General features: G+C 46.5%; 2 protein-coding genes across 2 annotated transcripts in view; both read right to left on the bottom strand.

The window, feature by feature from the left end:
* ADGRA3 (adhesion G protein-coupled receptor A3) overlaps positions 1–8,881 on the bottom strand; it is a 134,894-nt gene extending 126,013 nt beyond the window's left edge. Inside the window, exon 1 of the mRNA XM_060655336.3 lies at positions 8,345–8,881. Within this exon, the coding sequence (XP_060511319.2) occupies positions 8,345–8,589 (245 nt within the window). The 5' untranslated portion in view covers positions 8,590–8,881. The remainder of the gene's footprint in view (positions 1–8,344) is intronic.
* Positions 8,882–10,427: 1,546 nt separating this feature from the next.
* Positions 10,428–12,497, bottom strand: part of LOC144616199 (uncharacterized) — an 89,609-nt gene continuing 87,539 nt past the window's right edge. The window contains exon 3 of the transcript XR_013555334.2: positions 10,428–10,798. The gene's annotated coding sequence lies outside the window, so the exon portion shown is untranslated. The remainder of the gene's footprint in view (positions 10,799–12,497) is intronic.

The raw sequence follows: 12,497 nt of genomic DNA on the forward strand, positions 1-12,497 counted from the left end.
CAAAACACAGAAACAAACTCATAAATACAGAGAACTAGTGGTTGCCAAAGGAAGGAGGGGCAGAACAGGTGAGAAGGATTCAGAAGTACATACTTCCGGGTATAAAATGTTACATGGGTAAAAAGTACAGCATAGGGAATATAATCAATAATATTTGTAATAAGTTTGAATGGTGACAGATGGTGACTGTAGGGAACACTGCATAATGTATAGAATTGTCCAATCACTATGTTGTACACCTGAAACTGATAACATTGTATAGAAACTATACATCAATTAAAAAAAAATACATTACTTCAGCAAATATCAAATCCCATTTTAGGTCTCTTCAAAACAAGATCATGTCATCTGAAAGACGGTTTTTCCTTTTCTTTCCCAGTTTTGATCTCAAGGAACTTTTTTTTAACCTTCCCTTTTATTAAAGATTTATAAGATTACAGTTCACTAGGGAACATAATTTCTTCCTATATACAATTTACATACTTTTCTTTGTATTTTTAAACCAACGAAATGAATAATGAAACCCAAATATTCACTGCCATAAGAAAATGTGGTCAAGAGGCACCTGGGTGGCTAGTCAATTGAGCATCCAACTCTTGATTACGGCTCAGGTCATGATCCCAGGGTTGTGGGATTGAGCCCCACATTAGGCTCCGTGCTCAGCATGGAGCCTGCTTAAGATTCTCTCCCCCTCTCTGTCCCTCTCCCCACTTGTGCGCTCTCTCTCTCTCAAAATAAACAAACATGTTGAAAAAAAAGAAAGAATATGTGGTAAATTTATTAAAGTTGGATACTAGAATCAACTTAAAAAAAAAAAAAAAAAGAATGCCAGTACAGAACAGTAAACATCAAAAGTAGATTTGGGTCTTTGGACAGACCCCGCTGTATGGGGAAATGCACAGATTTAAGCCTGGGCTGGCAACTTACAGAAAGGAAAAGGGAAGACCAGAGCACTGGGGGGAGGGGTTGTTCTGCAGACTTCTTACACCAATCCCTAAACTTTCCTTTTGTTCCCTTCAGACCCTGAGCAGGAGGGAATTGAGGACAAGAAATGCTTCCCTGGGTGAACTGCCATGTACTCAGCATGGTACTGAAAAGTGGCCTTCTGTGAGATGCCCACTCCCTCTCTGTTCACCCCACGCCAACACGCAGGATATTCCCCTACCAGAAATTTCTGAGAAGTTTAGTCATGAAAAGAAAAAAAAAAAAAAAAAAAAAAACCTTGGGAGAAGATGCTTACTTTCTCTAAAACTCTCTCCTCAGACTAAAATTGCACAGGAACATTAATGCAAGCTAAACCACAAAGCATGAAAATTACATTAAGTTTTAAAATAAATTTAGTCTGGCAACAATTAAAAACTCATTGAGCAAGCCTGCATCTATAGCTTCCTTACCTTTGCAAAAACTGACTTAACAAGCTACTAAAATGTAAAAGAGCTCTGTATCCTAATTTTTGCCTATTTACAAGGAAAATGTTCACCCAACAATAAATTAGCTGTGTCTTCACACAGCTAATTGTGAAGGGATAGAAGACCTCTTCACAGGAATGCAGCCAATACAGAAAACAATGGCTTTCAGACAGGCAGCTAAATAGCAAAGAATAATAGTAATAAATCACTGATTACATACACTAAAACTTCACATTGTCATTTTCTGACTTTCCGAGAGCTTTTACTTCTGGGGTTTTTTTTTTGGGGGGGGGGGGGGGTGTTTGTTTTGTTTTGTTTTTTGGTGTGTTTTGTTTTTGTTTTTGTCTGTTTTTTAAAACCATCTTTACAGGCTCCTGGGAAAAGTGGATGAACTGGGACAAGGATCTCCAAACATTCCTGTGCTCTTTTGTTCCTGGTATTTTAATTTCTGGTTTGTTGCCAAACCCACTAACCTCTCTCACACACTCCTGATGCTGGAGCGCTCCAAGCAGGCAAGAAGCAACAAGATTCAGAGTCTGGATCATGTAAAAGCTTCCCATCCTGTTGGAAAAAAACTTAAGGTTTGCGTTCATGGACCAAACGCCTAAGTCTGCCCAAAATTCTGCACTATTTCTGAGCAACCTGCCACCACGCCGCCTTATGTGTGTACTCACCAGACACATAAGATCACTTCTGTCAAATGTAACTAAACAAGTTTCACGTACCCTTCTTGAACTGGGGATCCTACGGCCATGAAACGCGGACCTAAGTAAACAAGTGTTCTCAGGGCTCCTGGGTGGCTGCGTTGGTTAAGCGTCTGATTTTGGTTCAGGCCATGATCTCACAGTTCGTGGGTTCGGGCCCAGCGTTGCGCTCTGTGCTGACAGCTGGCAGCCTGGAACCTGCTTCAGATTCTGTGTCTCCCTCTCTCTCTGCCCCTCCCCTACTCACGCTCTGTCCCTCAAAAATAAATAAAACATTAAAAAAAAAACCTAAAAATAAATAAATAAGTGTTCTCATTTGCCATAATAGGGTGAAAATCTGAATTCGCATCCCTCTTCCATCCCTCCACTGTCCTTTTGTCGTACCACATATACAGTATTATCTTTGCCAGTATGACTCATGCCCATTAAGAACAATTCGCACCCCACAGTCCAGGCACGGTATTAAGACAGGTTTCCCAGTCCTTCCCTTCAAGGGTACGTGCTTTAGGAGAGCAAGTGTCATATAAAGTGTCACAGAGGGACATGGGAGCACAGTTAGTTAAGCACTACCTGGCTTCAGAGAAGGGACGGATCCAAAGCCAGAAGGGTGACAAAAAAGCTCACAGCAGCTGAGCTGGATTGTGAAGGACCCAGAATTTACCAGAATAGGATTTCCAGGCAAGAGCGACAGACTTACCCTTGATGCACAGGAAACCAAGTCAGGGGGCAATGAGAGGCACACTTGGGTTACGCAGAGACTTCGCACATAGCACTGATCCTTAGACGAAAGAATCACGTCTTACGTTATCCCTGAACACCCCTAGCACCCAGCCGAGTGCCTACAGTATTAACAGTGCCTCAACTGATATGCACGTGAAGAAAATATAATTGGTGCCAAGTATTGGGAAATAAGGCTACAAAAGGTTTGGATGGCCTCGAATTCAAAGATAAAAACCTAACCCTTGACACACAGAACTTCAGGCCACAGCCTATGCCTCTCTCGCTCTGTGGCACTGCCCTGGCAAGAAGCAGCCGAGCCAATCCCAACTATTTACACCTCTGGGCTGAATGCGACTGGAGAAAGAACTGTGGTCATCTATGTGCCTTCGAATTTGATCACAAGGCAGAAATGGACACAACTCCACTCTGCTAACTTTTCTACAATCCCCAGCGAGCGAGCGAGCTCTCCCAGCTTCCAAAGGCCAGCCTCCTGTTTCTCCTTCCTCCCTCACCCTGCCTCCACGTCTATGGGAACATAAAAGAACCCCCACTTCAACCCACCTGCACTCCCAAAGCCCTCCTGCCTCACCACCGCCTTCTTCGAGAACGAACAGTGCCTGTTGCCAGGAAAACCCTGTGCCTACGCTTAGCTCATCTCATCTTCCATCCACCGTGTGCCCCACACCCAAGTTACTGTCCAGCTTACTCCGATGTGCTCTCATGGTCCTTTGCTCCTAAGAAACCTTCCTTTGCACTGAAATTCTTCCTCGTCTAGATGCTACCACCACCATCCTCACTCACCCCCTTCTCCCTCGAAGCCACCCCAACCTCCCCTCATGGCCTCCGACCCCCAGAGGGCACCAAAGCGCCAAGCAGGCCAATCCAGTGCTCAGCTCGTTGGCCTTCCTGGTCCTGATTCCCCAGCATCTCTCAACATGGGCACCCGCTCCTTCCTTCAAACCTGAACGTGCCTTGGCTTCTACGACCGCATGCTCCCCCCTCTGAGTCCCCCACTTCACCAGGCTCCGCCACTGCTCCAGGGAGCTTCTGCCTGGGCCACACCCCCACCTCCTCCTCCCTGCCTGCACACGCTCCCCTACTCTAACTTGACCTCCACCACACCTGGGTATTACATACCTGGTACAGACCAGTGGTTCTGAAAACCACCTCCCTGCTTCAGTAGAACCACTCCGTCCCCACCCCTGTCAGTAACTCCCCGATGTCCGCACAAAATCCAATCTTTCCCTTCCCTCAGGCCTTGCTCAAGTCCAAACTTCTCCAGGAAAACAGAAAATCTCCCAGGGCGTCCGCAGCCCCAACTGATCTCCAATCTTTTCAGACTTCCTAAAGCATTTAAACAGTTGGCAGTACAGGATTTATTACTTAATTACAGACAGTCTGCAATTGTTCCCTAAATGCTGCTTTTGTGCAAATCCTTTCTTCCAACCAGGTTGAGGTTTCAAAACAATACAGCATTCCTTTTTGTCTCCCTGACACTGAGCTGGGCACACTGGTTGATGTCTGTAATCAGGTCTTTGACAGCAAAAACAAACATTTTGTAGAGTAAAAACCAAACCTCCTACATTATCTGATTGTTTTAAAAAGTCTGAGAAACATCTAGACATTGTCCCTAAGGTACGATTCATGACAAATCATAAATTAAAAAAAAAAAAAAAAAATTACCTAGAATCTCCATGTAGCATTATGGGGAAAAAAAAATCTGAAAAGCAAAGTAAATGTGTAAAACTTTCTATAACTGAAGTCCTCATTATTTTTAAAACTTAAAATATCAAATAAGACAGGAATAAAGTTAATAACTTGTATTTCAGGGCACCTGGGTGGCTCAGTTGGTTGAGCATCCAACTTTTAGTTCAGGTCATGATCTCCAGGTTAGTGAGTTGGAGCCCCACATCGGGCTTGCAGCTGCCAGCCTGTCAATGCAGAGCCAGCTTCAGATCTATCTTCTGTCCTCCTCTCTCCGTCCCTCCCCCACTTGCACCCTCTCAAAACTAAACAAACATTTTTAAAAAAATAGTAATATATATTTCCAACAAAAACCTTAAAAGTCAAATTTTAATTCAATCTCGCTGTAAATAATAAATGCAATTTACTCCATTAATACACAAGACTACATGACACATGAAAGAAGTGTGGTCACGCGGAGGGTTTCTGCTGGACCTCTCCATAACGAAGGCTATGAAAATAGAGGTTGTTCATGAAGATAGCTGAAGGGCCTGAGCTCTTGGCTATGGTGAAGCCTAGTTCATTCCCCAAGGCAGAAATTACCTTACTTTTCATTATTTAAAAAAAGAAAAAAAATTCTATCCTATCCTTGCTATCCTTGCTATCCTTGCAAGCCCCATCAAATTTCCTTGCAGCAGCTGAAAATGGTTGGCCACACCTAAGGAATTAAAACTCAAACCAGAACCAGAAAGCCTGTCTGTCCTTGACCAGGCGCTTGCGGGCTCCCCTTGGACCACTCCAGGGAGTAGACACTTGCCCTTGACATCCAGCAATATAAACTGCACCGCATAGCAAGCCAACACTGCACCCTCCAAGCCCATGGGCATGGGGTGGGAAGTAGGGAGTCTACCACAGACCAACTCCGCATTTCTTCCCCCTCATCTCATCACCTTTTTCATTCACAGGTATCCACCTCATCCTTCTCGAATTGGCTCAGGATCCTCAGATCCTGGATCCCACCAACTATGTCCCAAGGGGGCTTTGGTTGCCCTCCTCTGGGTTCCTTTTGCTACATGTACACTCCAGGATTAGAGAATTTACCATACTGTTCTGAATTCATGAATATTTCTCTCCTACTGCCTGTGTGTTCCTAAAGAAAGACCATGCTTTATTTATATTCTGTAGTGAGTTCAATAGTATGCCCTCAAAAGAGGTCCAAAGCTCTAAACCCCTGGTACCCCTGAAAGTGACCTTATTTGAAAATAGGGTCTTTGCAATGTAATTAAGTTACATATCCTTGGATGAGATCATCCTGGACGTAGGGTGGACCCTAAATTCAATGACTGGTGTTCTTACAAGAGAAGGGGCAGTATGTGAAACACAGAGACACCCCGGAAAGAAGCGACATGAAGACAGGGGCAGAGACTGGCACTGGGGTGGCACAATCCAAGAAATGTCAGAAGACCCTTCTGGAGAAGACAAAGCTCTACTGACTCCTTGACTTGCAACTTCCAGCTCCCAGAATTGTAAGAAAAGAAATTTGTTGGTTTTATGCCACCCAATGTGTGGTAATTTGCCACACCCGGAGGAAATTAACACCTAGTCTAAACCTCAACATGCTGCCACTACCTAGGAAACACTCAAAAACAACAACAACAACACACACACACACACACACACACACAACTGTTGAACTAATAAGATGATGAAAGCCTTGGCGGGGGGGGGGGGGGGGGAGGGAGACAGTTAAGAAAGCATCTGAACTGCACATCAGGAATCTGGGACATTGACCCTGATGCTCAATCCTATGGAACTTGGGCAAGTCACTTATCCCTGCAGGACTCTCCAATGTACTCCCTAGCAAAATAAGGGAACTGGTCCGATATAACTTGAACCAACGTAATCCAGAACATTAGCTGATTCTTAAGTGAATTATAATTTCTCCCCATTCACTACATTCTATTATTTTCATCTAAAGAGGTTTCAGGTGCAAAAAATATTGGATTAATAGTACATTGTAGGGGCGCCTGGGTGGCTCAGTTGGTTAATCGTCCGACTTCAGCTCAGGCCATGATCTCACAGTTTGCGAGTTGGAGCCCCACATCCATCCATCGGGCTCTTTCCTGCACGCACGGGAGCCCGCTTTGGATCCTCTGTCCCCCTCTCTCTCTGCCCCTCCCCCACTAAGGCTCATGCTCTCTCCCAAAACTAAATAAACGTTTTAAAAAATTATGACATTTTAAAGGCACTAAGAATTCTTTGAAACAGCTTAACTGATAATGTGCTGAAAAGTGATTTTCTATGACACCATCTTTTTTTTTTTTCTGCAAAACGAAAACAACTTACAAATAGCTGACTTAATACAGCTGAAACTGTTGACATTCTGAAAAACTCGACCTAAACTTGAATCAGCTGGAGCACCACCGATTCAGAACCCAAATGTATGATGACTAATTTCCGCAAAGTTATAAAGGGATATCTCCAACATGGGGTTTTCACTGCTTGACTCAAGACTGTAATTAAAGGTCCCATCCCAAAATTTCCACTTCAAAGAATCTGGGTAAGAAATAAATAAATACAGCTGCTGCCACTACCAAATGGTCAGTAAACGAGTCAAAGAAAACTATTTTATCCATTTTCATGCCTCCATAGACAAAAACACTTTTTCCCTGTGTTAAGCCTTTCTTAATTCAAACAAATGGAAATGGAAGAACAAAGGTCTTAGTAATGAGGTTTATACTTCTCTTACCCCTAGCCTCCTGCTTAATTTGGGTTAAATTAAAAATCGTACTTCAAGCTTTTCATAAATCATGCTGTTCCCCCTGCCTTCGTGTTTTTACAGTGGTAGCCTTGATTCTTTTTTAGGAAACAAACCAAAAGAACGGAGAGGAACACGGGACAGAGAGGCTCACGTTTCAGTTCGACAAAATATCCCTTAGAAATACTTGAACTTTTGCAAGCCAATTCATCGTTCAGAAAATCAAGTCAAGATTTCAACTGTCCAGCTAGCATGGGCAGAACCACGCCTGCAAAACTGGACCGTGAATCTGAGCACAAATGGAGTCCTGAGACCAAAAACTCTTCCTTCCAGGTCGGAAACTCAACTATCAAGTGCCTCGACATGGGAGGCTCAACAAACCCAGTTTTCAATTCCAAAATTCTCGGGTTTTTAAGTATGAACGCGCAAACACATGAAATCCGGGCTGGAAGGTGCACGGTTCGTCTCAAATGTATTTCACGCCCTTAATAACAACTCCATTTTAAAAGGTGTTCTTTTACTGTGTGATAAAACTAAGGGAGCGAAAGGCAAGGAAACAGTCTGGGGGGTAGGGGATTGTACACACAGGCGTTCCAAGTCCCAGTGTTGTTTTGGTATTCTGCAAACATTCATGCAAACCGCATGGAAGTGTAAGTTAATGTGCAGAAAAGCTGAAGGACCGGCGCTTCTACGGAGCACCGTGTTTTCTGGAAGCCCAAGCAAAGGATGGGCCATCTACAACTTCGCCGACTGCGTGTTTACTTGCATCCTCACGTGGCACCGCGCAGCCACAGAAGCGCCGCGCCGGGACAGCGCGGGGCGCGCCAGGGAACCCGAAAACTTTTACTTTGCAAACTAGCGGAACTGGAAAGCGGCTCCGGGGCGGATTCACTTGCCTTCCCCGAAACGCGCCCCTGCCAAGCCAACCCCCCCAGCGCCATCCCTGCCTGCAGCTTCATTCACACAAAGGCGCGTGGGTGCCGGCAGCACCCCTCTCCAAAGTTGCGCAGAGAGAGGCGGCCCGACGAGAAAGCGCCCCAGGGAGGGGACCCGAGGCGAGGGCTACTCACAGGGTGACCGTGCGGTTGGGCAGCGTGTCGGGGGGCAAGACCTGCGCGAGCTCCAGGCTGCTGCACACCACCTTGCCCTCGGCGGCGCCCGCCGCCCTGCCGGCCCCTCGGGGCCGCCCGTCGTGCTTGCAGCCGGGGGGCAGCGCCGCGGCGCCGCCGCCGCCTCCCAGCAGCGCGAGCAGCGCGAACGGCAGCAGCAGCGGCGGCGGCGGCGCGCGGCCCCGCCGGCGCCCGGGCGGCTCCATGCTGCGCGCCGGGGCCTGCGGGCCGAGCGGCGGCGGGCTGGCCTAGCGGGCCGGCCCGGCGCCCGGGCGGGCGGGGGCGCGGCGCGGGCCCGGCGGCGCCCGGAGCCTCATGGCGGCCGGAGGACGGGCCCTCCTCGGCGCCAACATGCTCCTTTGTCCGCTGCGGCCGCGCTCGGCGTCCGGGGAACCGCGGGGTCACGGCCGCGCGGGTCCCAGCGCTGCTCTCTGGCCCGGCCGGAGCGCCGCCTCCTCCTCCTCCTCCTCCCTCGCTGCCGCCGCCGCCTCCCCCGGCCACTGCCCGCGGCGGCTCCTCCCCGCCCGCGGCCGCCGCCACCGCCCCTTCCCCTCCTCCCGTCCTCCTCCCCCTCCTTCCCTCCTCCTCCTCCTCGCGCCTCCCGCCGCTTTCGGCTCGGGTTAGGAAGAGCGTGCTCCGGGATCTACGCTGCCCGCCCTGGTCCGGGACCCGACCCCCGACCCGGTGCACGCCCGGCCCCCGGCCTCGGCCTCCGGGCAGCAGTTGTGAACGCCCCGCGAGAGTCCGGTAACTCGTGGAGAGGGCGGAAGAAAGTTCTCGTCCAAACTCCAGGCACGGTAGCCACTCTCTCGCTGGATTCCCTCGGCCGCCCTGCAGACAAAGCCGCCCTGTGCGCCCCTGGAGGCCGCCCATTCCGCCCGAGGAGCCCCTGCCGGGAACGTGGAGCGAGGGAGACGAGCAGGGCTGTATTTCCTCCGAGAAAGAAAGGAAAGGGCAAGGGCCCCCAAACCGAGTATACGTTCCCACCTCATCCCCGCCCCCCCACCAAGGGATTTCATGCCTTCTCTTGGCACACGGTAGCCTCATTTGTCCCAAATGCCCCAGAGCAAGAAACAGGTTCCCCTCCTGGTCCGGGGACTCTCAGAAGCTGTTTCTGGCCTTCAGCAACTCCAGCTGTGAACCCTGGAAAGGATGCATCGGGGTCCCGCCTGACCAAAAGCCTTTTGAAAGAAATTTTCCACTGACAGCAACCAGTTAGATGTAACCAGTTAGACCAATAGTAACCAAACTAGTCAAGAAACCCCAGCTGAATCCATCACTCTACGATGTGGGGCTGCCAACCCCACCCTAATATTTGCAAGGGCTAACATACTCTATGTTTAAATACTCTATGTTTAAATATTTACAAGAAATATGTCAAGCTAACTAAATATAATCTATTCTCTTACCTTGAGAAACATACCTTAATAACAACCCACAAGGCCAGGTGTGTGTACAGAGATCTCAGAGGCCTTTAGTTCCACCCTGAAACATGGCGGGGAGGAAAGAGCCAGACCCCCAGCCCTTGGCCTATGCACTTCCACACCCTTTGCTTCCTGTGCCAGCTCCATTCATAAACAAGGGGGCTTTCTGCACGTGTATGGATACCAGAGCCCATTCAACCAAGCTCTGTCCACACCCTCAAACAGCCACCCCTTGGCGTAGCAGTGCGCACATCAGTTGTTTGGTCTTCCCTTGGGAGGACAATTCTGGAGAGAGGCCTGCTGAGCACCTGGAAGTAGCCTTGGGAATTTTTGATCAGTGAATTCAAGGATTCTGGGTACCTTGGACAAGGTCTACAATCAGGAAGCGGACACAGGCTCTTGGGGAACACATCCGTTGGTCTTGGGGAATTTTTCCCTTTGGGGAGGTGAGCTAAAATGGTGGCCTCTAAAATGCAGAACCCCGGGGCTTTTCTTGTCTGGGTCTGGGGCCCCTGCAGAGTTTATCCCAGGGACCAATTCCCAGAAATCTATGACTAGAACTTTCGCATTGGAAATAAATGATATAACGTACAGTCTTGCAGTCATGTTTGAATAGCACTTCATCTGACCAACATTTTTTGAGATTCAACCATATAAACCCAACAGTATCCATTGCTAATAGTACATTAGGTGATAGAAATATTCCAGGTCTGTGTTGTCCAATATGGCAGCTGCAAGTGGGTGTTTAACACGTGATATGGAGCCTGTGTGAGGTAAGATAATGTTTCATTTTGTTTAAGTTTAATTAATTTAAATTTGAGTTTAAATAGCCCAAGGTGCCTAATGGCTACTCCGTTGAACAATGCAGATCTCCACACTGATGGGTACAAAAAGTGGCAGGTGACATTGAACAATGCAGATCTCCACACTGATGGGTACAAAAAGTGGCAGCTCATCATCAGCATGAAGTAGCTTTCAATCTGTAAATCAGCTAGAAGGCAAAGAAAAAAAAAATGCCTCTGTGTTAAGTAGGCAAAATTGTTTACATTTCTTTTGAATTTATATAAAGAACTATTATCCACTAACAAAGATATTATCATCATCATCCCTTTTCTTTATAAAAGTAAAAACTTCTTAGGGCACCTGGGTGACTCAATCAGGTAAACATCTGAATCTCGATTTCGGCTCAGGTCATGATCTCAAGGTTTGTGGGGTCGACAGCAACAGCACACAGCCTGCTTGGGATTCTCTCTCTCTCTTTCTCTCTCTCAAAAATAAATAAATAAACATAAAAAAATTAAATACTTCTTACTGTGGCAAAATGGAAGTTTTTAATAGTCATGCTACTATTGTCATAGCTACAAATTGTCATTTGAACTTAGAATCTGCATATTTTCACATACTTTATGTCAGTCTATAGTTGAAATAAATGTGCATGTCTATTTTGAAATTTGCCACAAGCACTAACATCAATTTGGTACATAGCCTCTGTTTACTTCACTGCAGTTGAAAAAGTTATATAAAGTATAGAATTTAAGAAAAAGAATCTCAAGTGGGGGGCACCTGGGTGTCTCAGTCAGTTAAGTATCTGACTCTAGATTTCGGCTCAGGTCATAATCTCACGGTTCATGAGCTCGAGCCCCGAGTTGGGCTCTGAGTTGGCAGTGTGGAGCCTGCTTGGGATTCTCTTTCTCCCTCTCTCTACCCCTTCCCAGCTCGCTCTCTCTCTCTCTCTCGGTAAATAAACAAACTTAAAAAAAAACAAAACAAAACTCAAGTAGTACCACTCATCCAAGGAGAAATACAGAGGAAATGAAATGTTTTACTACATGGACAATTTCAGCCATTCTTGTACAGGAATCACTCATACTATCTCTGAAAATTAAAAATCATTATAGATCACAAGTTAGTAGTGTATTAAGGCTGGCAAGAACTTTAGAAAAAATATCTCTCAACACTGTAGTCCTTTGAACCACAGGACCCCTTGTTATTATCATTTCTGTACCACTATGGGTTTGTAAGGAAATGGCAAGAAGTCCCTTCCACATGTACAAAAATAGAGGATACTGTCTGAAACTTACCATCACTTACCCTGCATCAGATCAAAAACCGTGCTTTAATTATGCTACCCCAGGCCCGACAGCCTCTTGCCAGACAGGTCTATCTACTGCTGATCCCCCCTCAGGCATCATGAACATCATAGGATTTGAAGTTGTAGGACTTAAGAGATCCTTTCAAAGTTTTCACTGTGTTTGTGATTTCCCACTTTAGAACATCCTATAGAAACTGAGAAATTGCTCATTAACCATATTCATGTACCCACAGTCCAGTAGTAAAGCTATGTTGCACCAACTGTTGCTTTAAGGATGGTAGGTGGACCACATTCCAAAGCTTCTATGCTACCAATCTTGTCTTGCTATATTATGTAAGGCTTGTGGGAGACACCAGAGAAACACTCCAAAATACTTTGTTTCTCCTCCTAATAGGGACAGTGTATAACTATGTATGTGTGAATATGTAATAAATATGTGTGTATATACACAGATGCCACCCTGTTTATTGTTAACAATTTATTTTACATGCTTTGTCTTCCTCCTCTACCAAACTATTAGCTCCTAGAGGCTTTTCCAACCGCCTTCTTAAATTACGCCCACCTCTAATCACTCCCTATTAAGTTACTCTGAAATCTG

Source organism: Panthera onca, chromosome B1 (genome assembly GCF_046562875.1).
Source record: "Panthera onca isolate mPanOnc1 chromosome B1, mPanOnc1 haplotype 2, whole genome shotgun sequence".
Lineage (NCBI taxonomy): Eukaryota > Metazoa > Chordata > Mammalia > Carnivora > Felidae > Panthera > Panthera onca.